Here is a 17,538-nt window from a genome sequence, read left to right as displayed (position 1 = left end):
GCTCGAGCCTCAAGCCAAGGGCGCAGCGCGGCCCGGCCCCGGGGAGCTCCCGGCAGGTATGCGGAGGGCGTTCGCTCCAGGGCACCGCCGTTCCCATTGGCGATGCTCCAGGGACCTCTTTTGATCTCTCTACATCCGTCAGGAAAAAGCCTTTGCCACGCGACCCGCGAATTTCGGTCTGTTGGTGTGCCCTTCCCAACCCTGATCTAGCCCCCCTAGGACCGGGAGATGTCTCCCGCGAAGCCGTCTCGGGACAGCCCCAGCCCCGACGGCGGCCGCAGCTCCGCCCCGCAGCCCTCTCCGCCCAGAGAGGAGTTTCGCCACCGGCTACCGGCAGCCAGCCGGGCGGTTGCAGAGGCCCGTTTGAAGCGAAGCGCCGGTCTCCGCAGCGCCGTCTGCGCAGGAGTTCAGCACCGGCCTGCGCCGGGCCGGCTGGCTCCGGGGCAACTACTGCAGTCTGGGGCGTGGAGAGCGCGGCACCCGGCGGGCCAGGCGGGGCCAGGGAGCGCAGGGGAGGTGAGTGGCGGCCTGGCCCGGCCGGGATGCCGAGCGCAGATCCGGCCTGGGATCGTGGGTGAGCGCGGGGCCCGAGGGCAGGCGTCTCCTCTTGCCTAGTCTTGGTCCCTGGAGTCCGAGCGAGCCTCGCTGCGCCCCCTGCCCTGCTCCGTTCACCTCCTCTCTTCGCCGCGGGCCGAGCCTCCTGCTTGGCCCGGCGCTTCCCACGGGGAGAGGAGGAGAAAGAAGCGGGGGGGATGGGGGGGGGTGGAAGGGCCAGGGAGGGCCGGGAGGAACGCGAGGCGGGGGGGGTACGGATCCGAGCGGCCGAGCGCCCCCGCCCCTTGAGCTCTGGCGGCAAAAGCTCCTCGCGCCTGGGCCGGGTACAACAAGTCTGTCCTCCGACGTCAGGGGGTCATTAATAACCAATTAGGAGGGTCACTGCGGCTCCTATAAAGGCGCTGAGATTTTTTTGCCAAGGGGAAGACCGTCCGGGCCGGGTGTGTGAGAGGCGAGCGCGCGGCGGAGAGCCCCTCGCCGCCCGTTTCTCTGCAGCCACCCGCCTCCTACCCACCCCGCACCGCCCGCCCCCGCCTTCCCGCACCCGCCTCCGCCTCCACCCCTGGCTCTCCAGCCCTTCGCGCCGCCTCTGCCATCGCTGCACATTTCTCGTCTCCCTCTGCCTTCTGCCTCGCTCTCCCTCGTTCACTTCCCTCCCAACCACCCCCTCGCCTCCCGCTCCCTCCTGCCCCTCTTCCTTCCCCATCACAACCCTCTTCTCCCGCTCCTGGGCTCCCCCCCACCCCGCCCCCCGGCTCATCCAACACATCCCCCGCCTCGGCCGGGCCGTCCGTCCGTCCGTCCGTCCCTCCGTCCTCGGCGCCGGCGAGCCCCGGGCCGCCCATGATGGGCTCCGTGCTCCCGGCGGAGGCCCTGGTGCTCAAGACCGGGCTGAAGGCTCCGGGGCTGGCGCTGGCCGAGGTCATCACCTCCGACATCCTGCACAGCTTCCTGTACGGCCGCTGGCGCAACGTTCTGGGCGAACAGCTCTTCGAAGACAAGAGCCACCACGCCAGCCCCAAGACCGCCTTCACCGCCGAGGTCCTGGCGCAGTCCTTCTCGGGCGGTGAGTCGCGCCGTCGGGGCCGATCGCATCCCTCCCTCCCCGCAGCCCTCTGGTTCCCGGGCCCACACGCGCGGGCCACGGCGGGGACCAGAGGACGGTGGCAGCCATTCGCGCCCATCCGGGCGTTCCACACGCGGCCCGTGACTCAGTTTCCCGTAAGCCGAGCCGGGGCGCAAGCAGCCAAGCCCGGGCGGGGGGACGCCTCCACCGCGCTCGGCTCGAAGTCCGAGATTTGGGCGCTCCGGCTGTCGGGCCCGCCGCCCCCGCGCTTCCCCAGCCGCCCCTCATCCTCTTTGAGCCGGCGGGTTCCCGGCATTTAAAGCCTTACTAGGCGTGTAATAGCAGTTGACTCAAAAAGAAGGGGTTTTAAATTCATTTAGTTAACTTGGGCTTGACCCGCGAGAGTTCCCACTTAAACCAAGAACTTTAAAAGGCAGCGGGGGCTGGGGAGGGGGCGAAGGAGGGCGGACAGGAGAGAAAGCGGCGGAGAGAGAGCGAGGGAGAGAATGAGAGAGGGAGAAAAGTTTCTTTTCTTTAAGATGTCTCAAGTTCTTACTCCTCATTCATCAACCCGCAAACAATATCTTCCCCCGGCGCTGGCATCTCTGCGCGTCGCCCCCTTTTCCCCCTTTACGATTTCTGTTCCTCTCTTAATTTACCGTGCAGACTAATTCCACTTCCATTCACGCTATGTCAACCGTCTAATCCCCCCTTTTTGTAAGGGGAATTCCTCGGCCCCTTTTAAACAAGTCCCCTCCGCATTGAGCTACAATTTACTGCTACAGCATTCTTCCAGGGCTAATGAATTTAGAATTAGCAATTTCTTTCGAATGGAGCCGAATGAATGCGATCACTTTAACAGCGTGACAAATTGCCGGCCGCGCCGCAATGGACACCGTTTAACCCCCTCTTTCAGCCGGCCCGCTCGCCGGGTATTTTCCCAGGTAGCTTAGAGGGGAACCTTGTAAGACATGAAGGCCGCCCCTGTGCGCCTCGCCGCTCCCACCCCGGCTGCCCGGCCAAGGCAGGAGGACCCCCCCGGGGGGTTGCGGGCCGCCCCGGCTCTTATCCACCCTGAGAAGCGACTTCGCGGCTGGCCTAGGTCCGGGCACTGCCCTTCCTGGCACCCCCGGATCTCGCCGGGCAGCGAGGAACCCGGGCGCACCCAGGGTCACCCAGAAAGCGTGAAACACGGCCCGCGGCAGTCGTCCGCCTTTCTTTTGAGCCGCCTCCGCCTCAGAGCCCGACTTGCTTTCCCAGCGCGGTCGGCGCGCCGCGGCCGCGAGGTTCCCCGCACCCCGAGCGGAGTCAGAGCCCCTGGCCGAGCTCCGGGTCCTCCGACAGTGCCCTGCGCTCGGTGCGGGAAAGCGCAGCGCGCGCGGAGCCATGGGAGAACCGCCCAGAATCCGAGCCCGGCGAAAGAATCTTGGCTGGACCGTCACCTCCTCGTGGGAGAGGGCCTCAGTTTACTCATTGGTTAAGACCTAAACTGCCATCGGCCCAGCAGTTCTTAAACTTGGCCGAAGTGGAGGGAAAGAGCGGTTGTGGATGTTCTGAGAATTCGTGGAGAGACCCAAAACGAAAACAAACACAAGAAAACCCTCCTAGAAATGAATCCCAAAGGCACCTCTTGCTTTCGGAGGCTCCACGGGTTGCTGAGCCTCCACCCCCGGGGGGGGGGGCGGGGGAGGGGGGGAAGAGCCGGGCCTCCCTGCCTCCCACTCTGACTCAGTCCCCCTGCCTGGCGGCCACAGAGGTTCAGAAGCTGTCCAGCCTGGTGCTGCCGGCCGAGGTGATCATCGCGCAGAGCTCCATCCCCGGCGAGGGCCTTGGCATTTTCTCCAAGACGTGGATCAAGGCCGGCACCGAGATGGGCCCCTTCACTGGCCGTGTCATCGCTCCGGAGCACGTGGACATCTGCAAGAACAACAACCTCATGTGGGAGGTAGGCAGGGTCTCCGGGTCGTGGGGGGGGGGCGAAGAGCAGCGTGGACTGCGGAGTGTGGGGTGTGGGTGGGGCCCTGGCGGCCTGCCTGACCCTCCGCTGGTTCTTCCCTTGCTGGGAGCTGTAGGCGCTTTGGGCTGGGCCATGACTGGTCCCTGAGGTCGATTTCTACACCTGCCCGATGTCTGGAGGTTCCTCCCCAAATCACAAGGCGAAGCCTCTCTCCTCCTGCGAGCCTTGGGGAGCACTTCCAGGGGTGGGGTGGGGCGGCGCCAGGACCCAGAGAAGTCATGTGCTTTGCCTAGAGTCCCACTGGAGACCTGGGAAGCCATTCCTGGGAGCCACCTCCATTCCTGGGAGCCATCTCCCGGCCACCTGCATTTTTCCCCTCACTCCAGCAGCAGCAAAAGAGAGCCCCTCAGAGCCAGCCTTGGCCTTGGGGTGATCATGGCTGGAAGGAAGGATGAAGGGAGAGGGTGCTCCCTGGGAGTCAGCTTCTCAAACCAGGTGGAACAATGACAGCGAACACGAATGCTATTGAACTGGCACAGAGTCCGCTTTCTGAGCATGGAGTCAGCTTTCTGAGTGCCGGGCCTGCATTCCACCAGATTGTCTCAGCAGCCCAATGGATTATTATTCCCATTTTAGAGAAGGAAAGTGACCTTCCATCCAAGGTCTTCTGTCTCTCCTCCCTACAACAGTGCCAGATGCCAGCAAAGCGCTCCCCCCGCCCACCCCGCCTCAGGATAAAGCCACTCCGAGAGCACTTCCGCCTCCTGGGGCTCTCACTTGGAGGAGGTCAGCTGATGCACCCACTCCCTAGTGTCATTTCCCCTCCCTTCCCCAAGGCTCCACCATAACCCCCTCCTAGCAGATGCTCAAGGAGCCGAGTGGGACAAATGTTACACATGGTCACAGGAGTGGGGGAAAGAGGCCACGGGATGCCCCGCGGCCTCTCCTAACCTCACCTCCTCCCACACCTCTGGAGGCCTGAGCCAGCAGTTCCTTTCTCCACTGGTTGCTGGGTTAGTAAGTTGGGCTCCAGTAGATCTAGAAGTACTTTTGGTGACTCCCACATAGAGAGGCCAGGCCAAGGTCCCCAAGTGGGCCAGGCTTCCCTTTATAGGCTCCTCTGTGTCCCCCTCTGAGGTCCTGGCCAGCGCTCTCCACTACTTCCCCAGAGAGCTGGCTAGAGGGGATGCCGTTTTGGTCAGTGATCTCCTGGAGATCCCTTTTCGTCCAGGGATGGGGAGGCCGTGGCAGCAGGAGCCTGTGGAGTCCTGGAGACTGACTCCCTGTTGGCCACTTCTAGCCAGCTGGCTTCAGGCAAGTCGCCACACTGCTCTGAGCCCTCCTTTCCTCCGCTGGAAAACCGGGATTATAATAGCTGTGTCCACTTCCTGGGAGTGTTGGGAGGCTGGAAAGAGACAATGTGTGGATGGGCCTGGTGTGGGGCCTAGCCCTGGCCCCAGGCAGCACACACCACATAGCCCTGCCTCACCCGGGCCCCGATTTACCTGCGCCCAGGTGTTCAATGAGGACGGCACGGTGCGCTACTTCATCGATGCCAGCCAGGAGGACCACCGAAGCTGGATGACCTACATCAAATGCGCGCGTAACGAGCAGGAGCAGAACCTGGAGGTGGTCCAGATCGGCACCAGCATCTTCTACAAAGCCATTGAGGTGAGTGTGTGTATCATCGTGTAGGGGGCAGTCGGGGAGCAGCCAGGCTGGGGTGCAGGGCAGTTGTGTCCAGGGACTGAGGTGGAAGCAAGAGGGGAGTGTTGGGGAAAACGCTGGCCTAGCTGGCCCTGCCCAGGCTGGAGGACTGAAGCCCGAGCATCATGGTCTCTGGGAGCATGACCTCCAGGGCAAGCTTCCTGCTGCAGATCAGAAAGAACAGAACCTTTGACTGTATGCCATTGTGAACGTCATGGGTGCCTCAACAGCGAGGTCCCGGGATACCTGCTGAGGGCGTCCCGGGATTGAGAAGCCACAGAGATGCAGAGTCATCAGAAAGCAGTCCAGGGAAAGCATCTGGTGGGGAGAGAGGGTACCGCGTCAGCAGTGTTTCGGCTGTGCATTGCCCATAGTCCCACATGCATGGGCCACCAGTGACGTGTGGATGGTGTGGATAGCGACTCTAGCCTCAGCTATCACATCCTCATCACTTGAGGCGTCAGGCTTTTCCTAGATGTGGTACGAGCGTGATCGCATTTAATCCTCATGCATTTAATCTGCGAGGAAGGCTTCTGTGATCATCTACAGTTTACTGGGTCTCACTTGATAAGACTGGCAGACTCGGGAGCTTTTACAGGCATTGGAGTGGGGTGGGGGTACGGGGATGTTAGCATTGATATCTGAGCGAGTGAAGCTTCTCAGACAAGACGGAAAGTGAGAGATAGAAGGCAGATATATATTGCTTCCCCTGATGGGGGTGGGGGTGGGGTGAGGAGCTGGCCAGGCCCAGGGCAGGAGGTTCAAGGGGGATGGAAAGGAGGTGTGAAATGCTTGGGCAGAGGCAGAGGCAGACAGGCTCATGCTATTTGGGGAGAGGATAATGGCACGAGTGGTGGTAGCTGAGGCAGCCTGGCTGTTGGGACCCTTAAGACCTTGTCCCTTGGCAGGAAATTTGCTCAGTGTCTGGCCCAGGACAGGGGCTAGCAGCCTCGCCTCCCCATGGCAGGTTGGCAGCAAGTGGTGTGTGGGGGGGGTGGGGGGTCGGGGCGGGGATTGTGCCCCCACAATCCTCTGGATCCCATGCTTGTGGAAAAAGGCACTGTGCCTCTTGGGGTGGGGCTGGGCTTGGCTGAGTTTGGGGGTGTTCTGAATGACTCGCCCTTCCTTTAGTCCATTTTCTTCCTGCAACTCAGAGCCTCACGTCTTTCTAAGGCTCTGAGCGGGCACTGGATAATTGTCGCTTAATAACCAAACCCCAGGGAATTTCCCAGGGGTGGCAACAGAAGGGCCTTTGCTTGGGCCCTGGTGTGGCCAGGAAGTGTGTTCCGAGGGCTGGACCTGAGGAGGACCAGGAAGGGTAAAGAGAGGTTGGGAATGCCCTGGAGGTCCAGGGGTTCGGGCTCGGTGCTTTCAAAGCCAGGCCCAGGTTTGATCCCTGTCTCAGTACTGAGATCCTACACGCCCTGCTGTGCAAAAAAAAGGAAGGTAAGCAGTTCTTAGACTGAAGTTTGCATGAGACGGGGTAGAGTGAAGACAGGACTGATCCGAACCCAGGCTGAGGGTGGAGGTGCTTCTTACAGGAGAAAGGCCAACCCTAGGATTGGTCTCATGTGTGGCTGAACCCCACTTCTGGCACAGAGCACCCCCTTTCACCTGCTCGACCTCACATGCATCCTTAACATTTGTGCACTGCTTCTTGGCTACACTGAAACAGATGAGATGGGGGACACACATTCATTCCATCCCTCCCACGGAGAGACGCGCACACTCATATACACACACACTCACACCCACGGGAAACAGGGTAAGGATGCCAACGTGATTTTAGCAAAGGACTCCCGACAGCATCAGTTATGGAGACAGGCGTCTCCTCTCACTGTTCAGGTCACTGGCTGAGCGCTGAGCAGAGTCAGGAAATATTAACAGACATTTGTACGGAAATTCAGAGTCAGAGGACAACGTGGCTAAGATGTGTCTCCACAGAGGAATCTAAGATTATCAGATTTTTAAAAGTCATCTACATTTGACGGGGAATTAAAATTGAAGAAAAGAGGGGAATTTCTTAGTGGTCCAGTACTTAGGCCTCAGCCCTGTCACTGCCGAGGGCCTGGGTTCAGTCCCTGGTCGGGGGAACTAAGATCCCAAAAGCCACCACTTGGAGCGACCAAAAGACAAAACAGAATAAAATACATTTTAAACATTGAAGAAAGAAGATTAGGCAAATATATCCTCCTGGATATGATCTAGATTAGTGGATATCAGCAATTTGGCTATCCATGCTTCTACAGAATTAGCAAGCCGAGTGCTGGAGTGAGGGATAAGAAAACACAAAATATCACCCATTTTACTTTAAACAAGTGATGTTGGACACATATTTATTTTTTTTTTTTTGGTGGTGGCAGTTTTCTTAAAGTGATGCGCCAAAATGTCAGATGCCACTTACCGGACCAGCTGTGCGTCTGGGTGTGTGTGACTGACTGCCATGCAGCAGGGCTCGGCTGGAAGAAATTCCTGCTGCCCCAGGCCACTCCCCCCGACGCCTCTGCAGTGTGGGGGCTGTCTGTCCTGTGTTTGTGTGAGGGGGCCAAGAAGACTCTGTGCCATGACCTGTTTTCTTAATCTTCCTGTCACCCAGAACTGCTATGTTTATTTCATAACAGTAACCCGTTTCTTGCGAATAAAAGAGAAACAATGGAAAGAAGCATCTTCAGAAAATAACAGAATATACTAATGTGGCTCTAAAATTTTCTATAAATTCAAAAGGAAGGCTGTCCAAATGGAGACGAGGGTGATGGGTTTCTGGGGCCAGCCGGTCCAGGTGGATTTGGTATCTGGCTGGATTTGCCGGCATGTTATGCTAGGACCCTCCTCCCTTTGCTGTCCTCTACCACGGAAGAATTTACTGTAACCTCAGGTGCCTAAAATGACATTTCTAGAAATTGCCCAGCACATGGCACATGGGCACTACATGTTAATGCATAAGTCTTTCTCTGGGTGATGGGAGCTGGCTTGAAAGTGGACACACAGACCTGTTTCTCCCAGGAAAACAAAACCGGTAAATAAAACTGGCTGCCCTGCGAAGCAAGAAATTTGACCCCCAAATTCAATACAAATAAAGTATTTAGGAATAATTTATGCAAATTTTGGATTTGGGAACTGGGAAGAAACTTCTCAGGCTTTTCTCGCCCTATGTTTTGGCATAGGACAAATGCCAAATAGCCCTGAAATGTGGGCTCTTTGCTTGTTTGCGACTTTTATTCTCTTTCCAAGCTATTGAACTTCTTCTCCCCCTGGAGCCCAACAGCTCCGTCTCTCCATCCTTCTTTTTCTGTGAGGACAGGCTCTACTTTCCTTTCAACCTTGCTCACTGGTGGGTGCAGTTAAGGGACTTTGATTATTAATATTAAGCATCATTAATGATGCTACCATCCATGGAGCAGTTACCATGTGCCAACACCACGCTAAGGATTTTCGCAACTTTCATCCCCTCAGCCTGGGGCTTTCCTTATCCCCATTTTAATGACGATGAAACTGAGGTTCAGGGGGATCTTGGGAGACTGTTGAGCTGTGGTTTGAATTTGTCTGATCCCCGAGCAGAGCCCTTGGTCACTGCGCCATGGGACCTCCCTGGCCAATATCTACTTGCTGGAACTCTATTAATTGCTATGTCAGGACATCTGTGATACAATGGAAATTGATATTCGTCCAGATGACACCGAGGTCCTTCTGGACTAGGGTTTCTGTACTGCCGGGGGCGGGGACAGGGGGCATTAGAGCCTCCTGGGAGCATGTTCCATGTTGTGACATGAATTTATATTAGGAAAACAAACCCAAACCCCCACACATTTTCAACTGATAATAAAAATTCAGAAATGGGTCAGGACAAAACTTCTGGGTTGATAGGGAAGGTGAAGAAGCATGCGTTGGGAGATCATGTAATTTGTCAATTAAAGAGTCAGGCTCTGAAATTCACCCAGAGTCTTGATGATGCGAACTTTATGATGCGGCATTCGTCTCTTTGGGAATTGCTTTGTTTATTGTGTGTCCCGAGTTAGTCTCTGCTCTCCAGAAAAGTGAACAAGCAGTTGATTCTCATTCTCTGAGCCCTAGTGGAGAGCCCCGGCTGGGCCAGGCCAGAGTGTTGACTGGAAAGAAATGGGGCTAGGGTCTTCCCAGGCTGTCCAAGGGTTAAGACATCACACTTCCACTGTGGGGGGCGGGGTGTGGGTTCGATTCCTGGTTGGGAGACTAAGATCCTACATGCTGTGCAGTGGGCATCTCTTCAAAAAAAGGAGAAATAGGGCTTCTGAGGGCACTGGGGGGCCCTGCAGAGGACCGTGGCTATTCTTTGCTCTCAGGCGATCAGCATCCAGGAGCCTCCGGCCAGTGGTACTAGGCTTTCAGGGAACAGGCTGCCGGTTCTTGGGCTCTCCTGGTCTCCATCCCTGGGGCCATTGGGAGCAGGCAGAGGCCAGAGGTCCAGGCCAGGAGCTGCTGCTAGTTTCCCGGAGCTCTGATGGGTAGAGAGAACCTTCAGTGCCTCCAAGAGGTGAGGCTGCCTTCCCCAGCGCTGCTTTGAGAACTGGATGCTTGTTGTTTTTTTTTTTTTGTCTTGACCGGGATAACCTCAAATACGCTCATGTCATCAGTTCCGATTAGTTTATTTTTTAAACATGTTTAATTTTGTACTGGGGTACAGCCAATTAACAGTGTTGTGATAGTTTCAGGCGAACAGCAAATGGACTCAGCCATACATACACATGTATCCATTCTCCCCCACACTGGAAACTTCTTGCTGTCTGGGGATGTGTGTCATTGTCAATTCTAGCAGGTTCTTTTTAATAGATTTTCTTTAAAAACTGTTCTTTTTTGGGACTTCCCTGGTGGTCCAATGGCTAAGACTCCACGCTCCCAACGCAGGGTGCCCAGGTTCGATCCCTGGTTAGGGAACTAGATCCCCCATGCTGCAACTGAAAAAAATAAAAATAAAAAAGTCCCTCTTGTTGCAACTAAGACCTGGCACAGCCAAATTAATTAATTAAAAATATATATTATTTTTTTTATAAAAGTAATATGTGCTCATTAATTCTTAAAACATCAGATGCAGCATGTAGAAGATGTAAGTCAATTTTTATCAACATTAAAAAAAAAAAGTCTCAAAATGACAAACCCATCTGAGGAAAGATTCGCAGAAAACCAGAAAACGTGGCTGGGCACCTTGGTTGGGAGAATTACTTTTCCCATTATCCTCCTTTGTGTCTGTGTCACTGTTCTAATTTTTAAAATCCAGGAGTAAAATTAATTTTAGTCCATTTGAAAAACGCGTCCATAAATAAATGACTCAAAACAGTCAATATTAAAGCTCTTATTTTAACAATATTGTCCCCAACCACCATTTTGAATAATAATCTTCAGAATTCATGCATTTCCAGATGCTCTTGGCTCTTCATTCATCACCATGATTGCTATCACTGTTATATTTGTTTTATGTTTCATAATGGTTGTCACTGTCAATTCAAATGAAAAGGCTGGTGTTGACTTAGGTATTTGACTCCCGGACTGCAAGTCTGGAGATGGCGATGCAGTTTTCAGAGACATCGTGGGGGCTTGCTGACCCCTCTCACCCCACCTCTGGGCTTTCCCCTCCCGCTCAGGGCAGATGGGGCCAGGACACGGTGGCACCAGCGTGGTATTGGTGTCCTGGGGGCACGCAGGCCAGCCTGTGCTTTTTTTGTTGTTCTGCCTCGTGGCATGCGGGATCTCAATTCTCCAGCCAAAGATTGAACCTGGCCCTCGGCAGTGAAAGCACCAAGTCCTAACCACTGGACCGCTGAGGAATTCCCCAGCCTGTGCTTCTGATGGTCACTGAAGGCAGAGCCACGGGCATCCTGGGCCCCCCCTCGCCACACTGCAGGCTCCATGGGGACAACCGGGGGACCCAATACCCCAGAGGTGGATGTCCAGCAGAGGTGTGGTCACTGTTTTACAGTTGAGGAAAGTGAGGACTGGGTATAAAAGGCCACTTGCCCAAGGGGGCACGCTCAGCAGGCGGGGAGCCCAAGTGGACCCTGACCTCTGTGGTCCCAGCACCTGAGCCGGAACCCTTGGCAATACCACCTCCTGAAAGAAGGGGCATGTACAGACAGCTGGACAGCTGGACCAGACAGCTGGTCACTTTAGAAGAACCATGATGTACAAAGATCTGGTGTCGTGTGAATATTGAAGCCAGTGGCTGGGACAGTGTCAGAGGTGACTGACAGAGTCTTAGAATTGGGGGGACCTCAGAGATCATGCTCCCCACCACCCTCATTTGAGGAGACCAGCTTAGGAAGGCCGAATGCTCGCCTAAGGTCACCCAGGGACCCAGGGACTGAAGGCCCACCGGCACCATCTCTCAGCAGCTTCCTTCACAGTGAATTTATCCTGAATACTTTAGCTCCATCACCCTCTTTTCTAAGGGGTTCACTGAACCTCTCTCAGCTTTTCCAGCAGGGCCTCCAGCTCTGACCTGCTGGCCTCCTTGACAGTGGCCGTGCCTGTGAATGATCAGAGGCCAGGAGGACTCTTGCTGCAGTGCCAGATTCTCATCTATCTGCTTTTAGGCATGGCCTAATTTCCCTTGGCTTCTGAGACTGCCTTTGATCTTTCCATATTTAAACCCCATCAATCTGAGCAGGCATGGTACCCTCTGCCAGGCTCCTTGTCACTCAGTGACCATGTGGCTTGCCATGACACCCCAAGGGCTGTGGGGTCTGTTAGAAAGGGGCATGGGGACTTCAGGCCAAGTCATTGGAGGATGGACATCGCCTAGGCCCCCTGGAACTTTGCTTCTTCCACTCTCTCCTCTCCCTGCTTCCCTCCCCTGCAGGGTAGGGCAGAGCTGGCTCTGATGGTCGGAGGTTCTTCCTGGCTCAGACCAGAGGAACGCAGGTGTGGCAAGCAGAACGGTTCTGTGATTGGCAGGGGTCTGCAGGCCAGAACCAAAGGGAAGGGGTGGGGGCTTTCTCTGTGACCCTGGAAGCCAAGGAGAAGGGTCCATTCTAGGGTGATTTCAGACAGCCTACATGGAGTCTTGTGTGATTTTTTTGTATTCACTTCAACTAAAAGAGGACTCACCTGGGGACTTCCCTGGCGGCCCAGTGGTTAAGACTTTGAGCTCGCACTGCAGGGGGCACGGGTTCAATTCCTGATCCAGGAACCAAGATCCCACATGCCACGTGATACAGCCAAAAAACCAAAAAGGGCCCACTAGGAAAACAACCAGCTGTTGCCTGGAGGTGTCTACCTTGCTCTGGGCCGATCAGAGAGTGACCCCCAGTGGGATCCACCCAGTGGGTGCCAAAGTCACTCCTCTGGGGTCCAGGCCTCAGGAGGTGATGGGCCTTGCCCTCTCGCCTTTGCTCTAGCTGGCTAGGACCAGAGGGTTCTTCACCTTGAGTAACTGGCTGCCACCAGAGGGGTGGGGGCCCCTGGGATGTCCCAGAGGAAGGGGTCAGCGCCACCTCAGGCAAGAGCCTTCCGCAGCCTCCCTGGATTGTCACTGCAGAGCTCTCCCGACGGCAGGCCCCTGTAGCAGGTCCTCCCCTGGCAGCAGCAGAGCCCCGTCACTGTGGAGTTCTCTGCCATAGACCTATCGTTGCTTAGTTCCCAAGTCATATCTGACACTTCTGCAAACCATAGGCTATAGACCACTAGGCCCCTCTGTCCATGGAATTCTCCAGGCAAGAATACTGGAGTGGGTTGCCATTTCCTTCTTCAGGGGATCTTCCCGACCCAGGGATGGAACCCTCGTCTCCTGCACTGCAGGCAGATTCTTTACCTCTGAGCCACCTGGGGAGCTGTGCCACAGGCCTATGACATGGCGAGACAGATCCCATTTAAGGCTGGGTGCCCCGGTATGTCTGGAGGCGGAAGCATTCATTGATCTGAATGCTTCTCTTTTAGCCATTTGCAGGGAGTCATACAGAGGCCTGTGACGGGGAGAGAAGTATATGTGACGTGGTGCTGCCTCCTGGGTGCGCTGGTTGAGAGATGTTTCCAGAACACCGTCAGGCAGGGTATAACTGAGAACCACAGGGCGCCCCACAGCCCATGCTCCTTGGGGATGTCTGGCTTAGCCCTGCAGACCTGAGGGCTGGTTGGCTCTGGTTCCCCTTGGAGAGAAATGACAAGTTTTCTAGCTTTCCTTCTTCAGTTATTTCTGCTTGAAGCATGGTTTCCATCCCATTGTTGTCAGTATGGGAGAGCGGCCAGGAGACAGCTCTGGTCCCAGCAGCAGAGCCAGGATGAGATGGTGAGAAACCTGGGCAGAGTGAAGCAGAGGGGCGGAGCATCCCAGGGCCTCCCGTGTCTGTGAAGCTTGTTGGAGATAGCCTGGTAGAAAGGGACCCCAGTGTGGCTCTCTTGGGGCTGCAACTGTATCCACATGTCCATGGTGGGAGCTAGGACAGCTCCTCCTGGCTGTGAGGGGACATTCTCCCCTGGTGGGGGGACAGGGGACTGCTGCCTCCCTGACTTCCTCTTGCCTCCTTCCCTATAGATGATCCCTCCAGACCAGGAGCTGCTGGTGTGGTATGGAAATTCACACAACACCTTCCTGGGGATCCCTGGTGTGCCCGGACTGGAGGAGGAGCAGAAAAAGAACAAGCATGGTAGGTAGTCCCATGAGTCCACAAAGACAACGGACCCACAGAACTCAGAGAGTGAGAAAGTAAGGGTGTGTGTGTGTGTGTATTTGGCAGGGAAACTCCTGGCCTCTGGGGACCTTGGTTCCATCTTCAGCAGCGTCAAGCACATGACACTTCCTGGTTTAAGGAGGCTGATGCCCCTGGAGCCGCTGCCATGGTCCAGGCATGGATGGAAGACAGTTCTTATTCTGGACAAAATAGACTGTCTGGGGGCAGATTGGGTGGAGGGAGAAGCAGGGTGTGGCAGAGAAGCAAGGGGCCAGGCAGTAAGGACACTGGATTGAATTCCAGTTCTGCTGTGCAATCTTGGGAAATGGCTCTGTGCTCGGTTTCCCTACCTCTAAAAGAAGGATGCTTGTTGGGCAAGATGATGTCTAAGTGCCCTCCCCGCTCTGTCCATGGTGCTGGACCTGGCACAGAGTAGGTGCTCAGTGTGCCTCTGTTGAATGAAGTCTGAGCAGAGTGTGTGCGCGTGTGTGTTTGTTGGGCGGTGGGGGCTGGGGGCGGGGGGGCACAGCACTGATCACCATGGTAGAGACCATTTGCTCAAAACCTATTTCCTGCCAAGTATTGGGCTAAACCTTTTATAGGTATCATCCCACTCGGGTCCTCATAAAACCTTTATGATATTTGGTCATTTTTATTTTTAAAGGATGAATCTGAGGCTCAGGAACTACTGTCTATCCAGCCCTTGCTCTAATGTTTCACAAACCATTTTTTCTGATCCTCATAGCAACTTTTTTGCTATGATAAGCAATGATAACAATGTCATCATTGCTTTCATTTTGGGGATGAGAAAAGTGAGGTACAGTTCACTGGTACATAGTTGAAAAAGTGCAAGTTTCTCAGTCAAACCCAACTCTTTGCAACCCCATGGACTGTGGCCCACCAGGCTCCTTTGTCCATGGAATTTTCCAGGCAAGAATACTGGAGTGGGTTGCCATTCCCTTCTCCAAGGGATCTTCCCAACCCAGGGATCAAACCCAGGTCTTCTGCATTGCAGGCAGATTCTTTACCATCAAGGCCACCAGGTACATAGATGGCACTCAGTAAATAAATGTGGGATAAATAAATGAGAGGCTTTGGGGGAAGAGGAGTAGTTATAACAGTTACTACCATTTATGGACGGCTGCTGTAAGCCTGGTACTTCCTAAGTCCAGGCTTAGGCAGGTAAAGTGCTCTATACAGAGTAGCCTTTGAAGATGTCAGCTTTTTTTGTGATCATCTCAGGAAGATCCCCTGGAGGAGGAAATGACAACTCACTCTAGTATTCTTGCCTGGAAAACACCGTAGACAGAGGAGCCTGGTGGGTTACAGTCCATGGGGTCACAAAGAATCTGACACGACTGAGAACTGAATACATGCACTCAGGTGTAGCTGTGCGTAATCCCCGTGAGGTCGTAGTAGGTTCCCATTTTAAAAAATTATTTTTCAAAATGTACTTATTTATTTTAATCGGAGGATAATTACTTAATACTGTGATGGTTTTTGCCTTACATCAACATGAATGGGCCACGGGGCATCCATGTGTCCCGAACCCACCTCCCTCCCCACCTCATCCCTCCAGCTTGTCACAAAGCACCTGGCTTTGGGTGCCCTGCCTTCACGTAGGTTCTCATTGTACTGGATGAGAAACTTGAGGCTTCCCCGAGAGGCTAAGTCACTAAGTCCCCGAGATCTCGAAGCATGGGTCTGGAGTCCGACTCCTAACGGATGCCAGGTCAGGGCGCTCGCTGCCCCTTCCAACCCCTGTGCGGTGGCCCCAATCAGTCTGCGGAGCGGTCACCCCGACGGATCGATGATCCGAGGCGGCTGAGCCCCGGGAGGGGGACCCTCGGGGAGGCGTACGAGGGCGGGGGGAGGGCGTGGTGTCGAGCCGCCGGCCTCGGGGATGCCAACGAGGCTGCTCTCTCTCTCTCCTCCTTCCCGCCTCCCCGTCCCCCACCCGGACCCCGCCCGCGCGGCCAGAGGACTTCCACCCCGCGGACTCGGCGACGGGCACGGCGGGCCGCATGCGCTGCGTCATCTGCCACCGCGGATTCAACTCGCGCAGCAACCTGCGCTCGCACATGCGCATCCATACGCTGGACAAGCCCTTCGTTTGCCGCTTCTGCAACCGCCGCTTCAGCCAGTCGTCAACGCTGCGCAACCACGTGCGCCTGCACACGGGCGAGCGCCCTTACAAGTGCCAGGTGTGCCAGAGCGCCTACTCCCAGCTGGCGGGCCTGCGCGCCCACCAGAAGAGCGCGCGCCACCGGCCGCCCAGCGCCGCGCTGCAGGCCCACTCGCCCGCGCTGCCAGCGCCGCACGCGCACGCGCCCGCGCTCGCCGCTGCCGCCGCCGCGCACCATCTGCCGGCCATGGTGCTGTGAGCACCTGCGCCTGCGTGCGCGGCCCCGCTCCCCGCGCGCGCCCCCGCTCACCCCCGAGCGCCCCCGCCGCCCAGACCCCAGGTCGCCGCAAGACACCTGCCGGCCTTGGTGCTGAGAGCGCCTGCGCCTGCGTGCGCGCCCCCGCTCCCCGCGCCCGCGCCCCCATACCCCAGGCCGCCGCGCAACACGCGGCTGTCATCTCTCCCGACGCGACCTCTCGGCCGCACGCGGCTGCCGGACCCGGCTCAGTAGGCGCGCCCCAGAAATGACGCCGAGGCTTACCCTCTTCGCTCCAGTTTCGCACACGAGGACCCTGAGGGGCGAAGTTCCTCTCCCGGGCCTTCCCTACCCCCTCCCCGACCTCGGCCACCTCTTCTTCAGACGGTCCCCGAGTCGCACGCCTCTTGAGTCGGCTGATCGGGATGATATAGCCCCCTTGTGAGTGGCCGGAGAGGGGACTGAAAGCCTCCGAGGGTCCTCAGCGAGGGGGAGGGGAAAGGGAGACCCCCACCATCCTCACAGAGAGCCGCGTGTTGGGAATGGAGAGTGAACTCCCGGTCCCAGGGTGGGCATAGCGGGGCTGGCACGCGCCATCTCTCTCCTCCTCCCTCCTCAGGGACTGCTATCCTGCAGTGTCGCCCCCTCCTTGAGAGCTGGGGGCTGGCGGGCTCCGGGGCAGCTAGAGGAGGCCGGAGAGACCTGCCCTTCCCTGCCAGGACGGGGTTGGGGGGCTTCTCTCCTTCGGGCCACCTGCCCCCCCCCCCGCCCCCCGCCATGGGCTCCCTGGGGACACACAAGGCACAAATGTGCCAAACAGGCTGAGAAGGAAGGCGAAACCGCGGTGGCTCAGCGGTAAAGAATCTGCCTGCCATGCAGGAGACCAGGTTCGATCCCTGGGTGGGGAAGATCCCCTGGAGGAGGGCATGGCAACCCGCTCCAGTATTCTTGCCTGGTGAATCCCATGGACAGAGGAGCCTGGCGGGCTACAGCCCACAGGGTTGCAAAGAGTCGGACAGGACTGAAGCGACTTAAGCACGCACCAAGGCAAAATAGAAATCCACTCCTTGGGATGAGGCCTGCCTCTCTTTGGGCCTACGCTTCCCCTATCCCCATCTGTAAAATGAGAGAATTGGACCAACGCCGCCTCGCTTTCAGCTCTAACGTCAAGCTTGGAAAGGGGATGCCGGGCCTCCTCGCCACCCTTCGGTACCAGGAGGCCAAGACTGGGTTTTC

General features: G+C 56.5%; 1 protein-coding gene across 1 annotated transcript; it reads left to right on the top strand.

Moving 5' to 3' along the window:
* The first annotated feature begins 1,398 nt into the window (after window positions 1-1,398).
* On the top strand, window positions 1,399-16,305 carry PRDM12 (PR/SET domain 12). Its single transcript, XM_070380105.1, has 5 exons — window positions 1,399-1,621; window positions 3,376-3,566; window positions 5,094-5,249; window positions 13,786-13,897; window positions 15,902-16,305. The coding sequence occupies exons 1-5, from the start codon at window positions 1,399-1,401 to the stop codon at window positions 16,303-16,305; spliced, it is 1,086 nt and encodes a 361-aa protein (XP_070236206.1).
* Window positions 16,306-17,538: the final 1,233 nt, after the last annotated feature.

This window comes from Bos mutus, chromosome 11 (genome assembly GCF_027580195.1).
Source record: "Bos mutus isolate GX-2022 chromosome 11, NWIPB_WYAK_1.1, whole genome shotgun sequence".
Classification (NCBI taxonomy): Eukaryota; Metazoa; Chordata; class Mammalia; order Artiodactyla; family Bovidae; genus Bos; species Bos mutus.
Note: the sequence above shows the minus strand (reverse complement) of the source record. Positions and strands in the feature narration are given on the sequence as shown.

Bases quoted from the DNA above. Each gene is read 5' to 3' on its own strand.
- PRDM12 (XM_070380105.1), top strand. From the start codon at position 1,399: ATGATGGGCTCCGTGCTCCCGGCGGAGGCCCTGGTGCTCAAGACCGGG. The intron at 1,622-3,375 runs GTGAGTCGCGCC...TGGCGGCCACAG, and splicing joins GGCGCAGTCCTTCTCGGGCG to AGGTTCAGAAGCTGTCCAGC. The intron at 3,567-5,093 runs GTAGGCAGGGTC...ACCTGCGCCCAG, and splicing joins ACAACAACCTCATGTGGGAG to GTGTTCAATGAGGACGGCAC.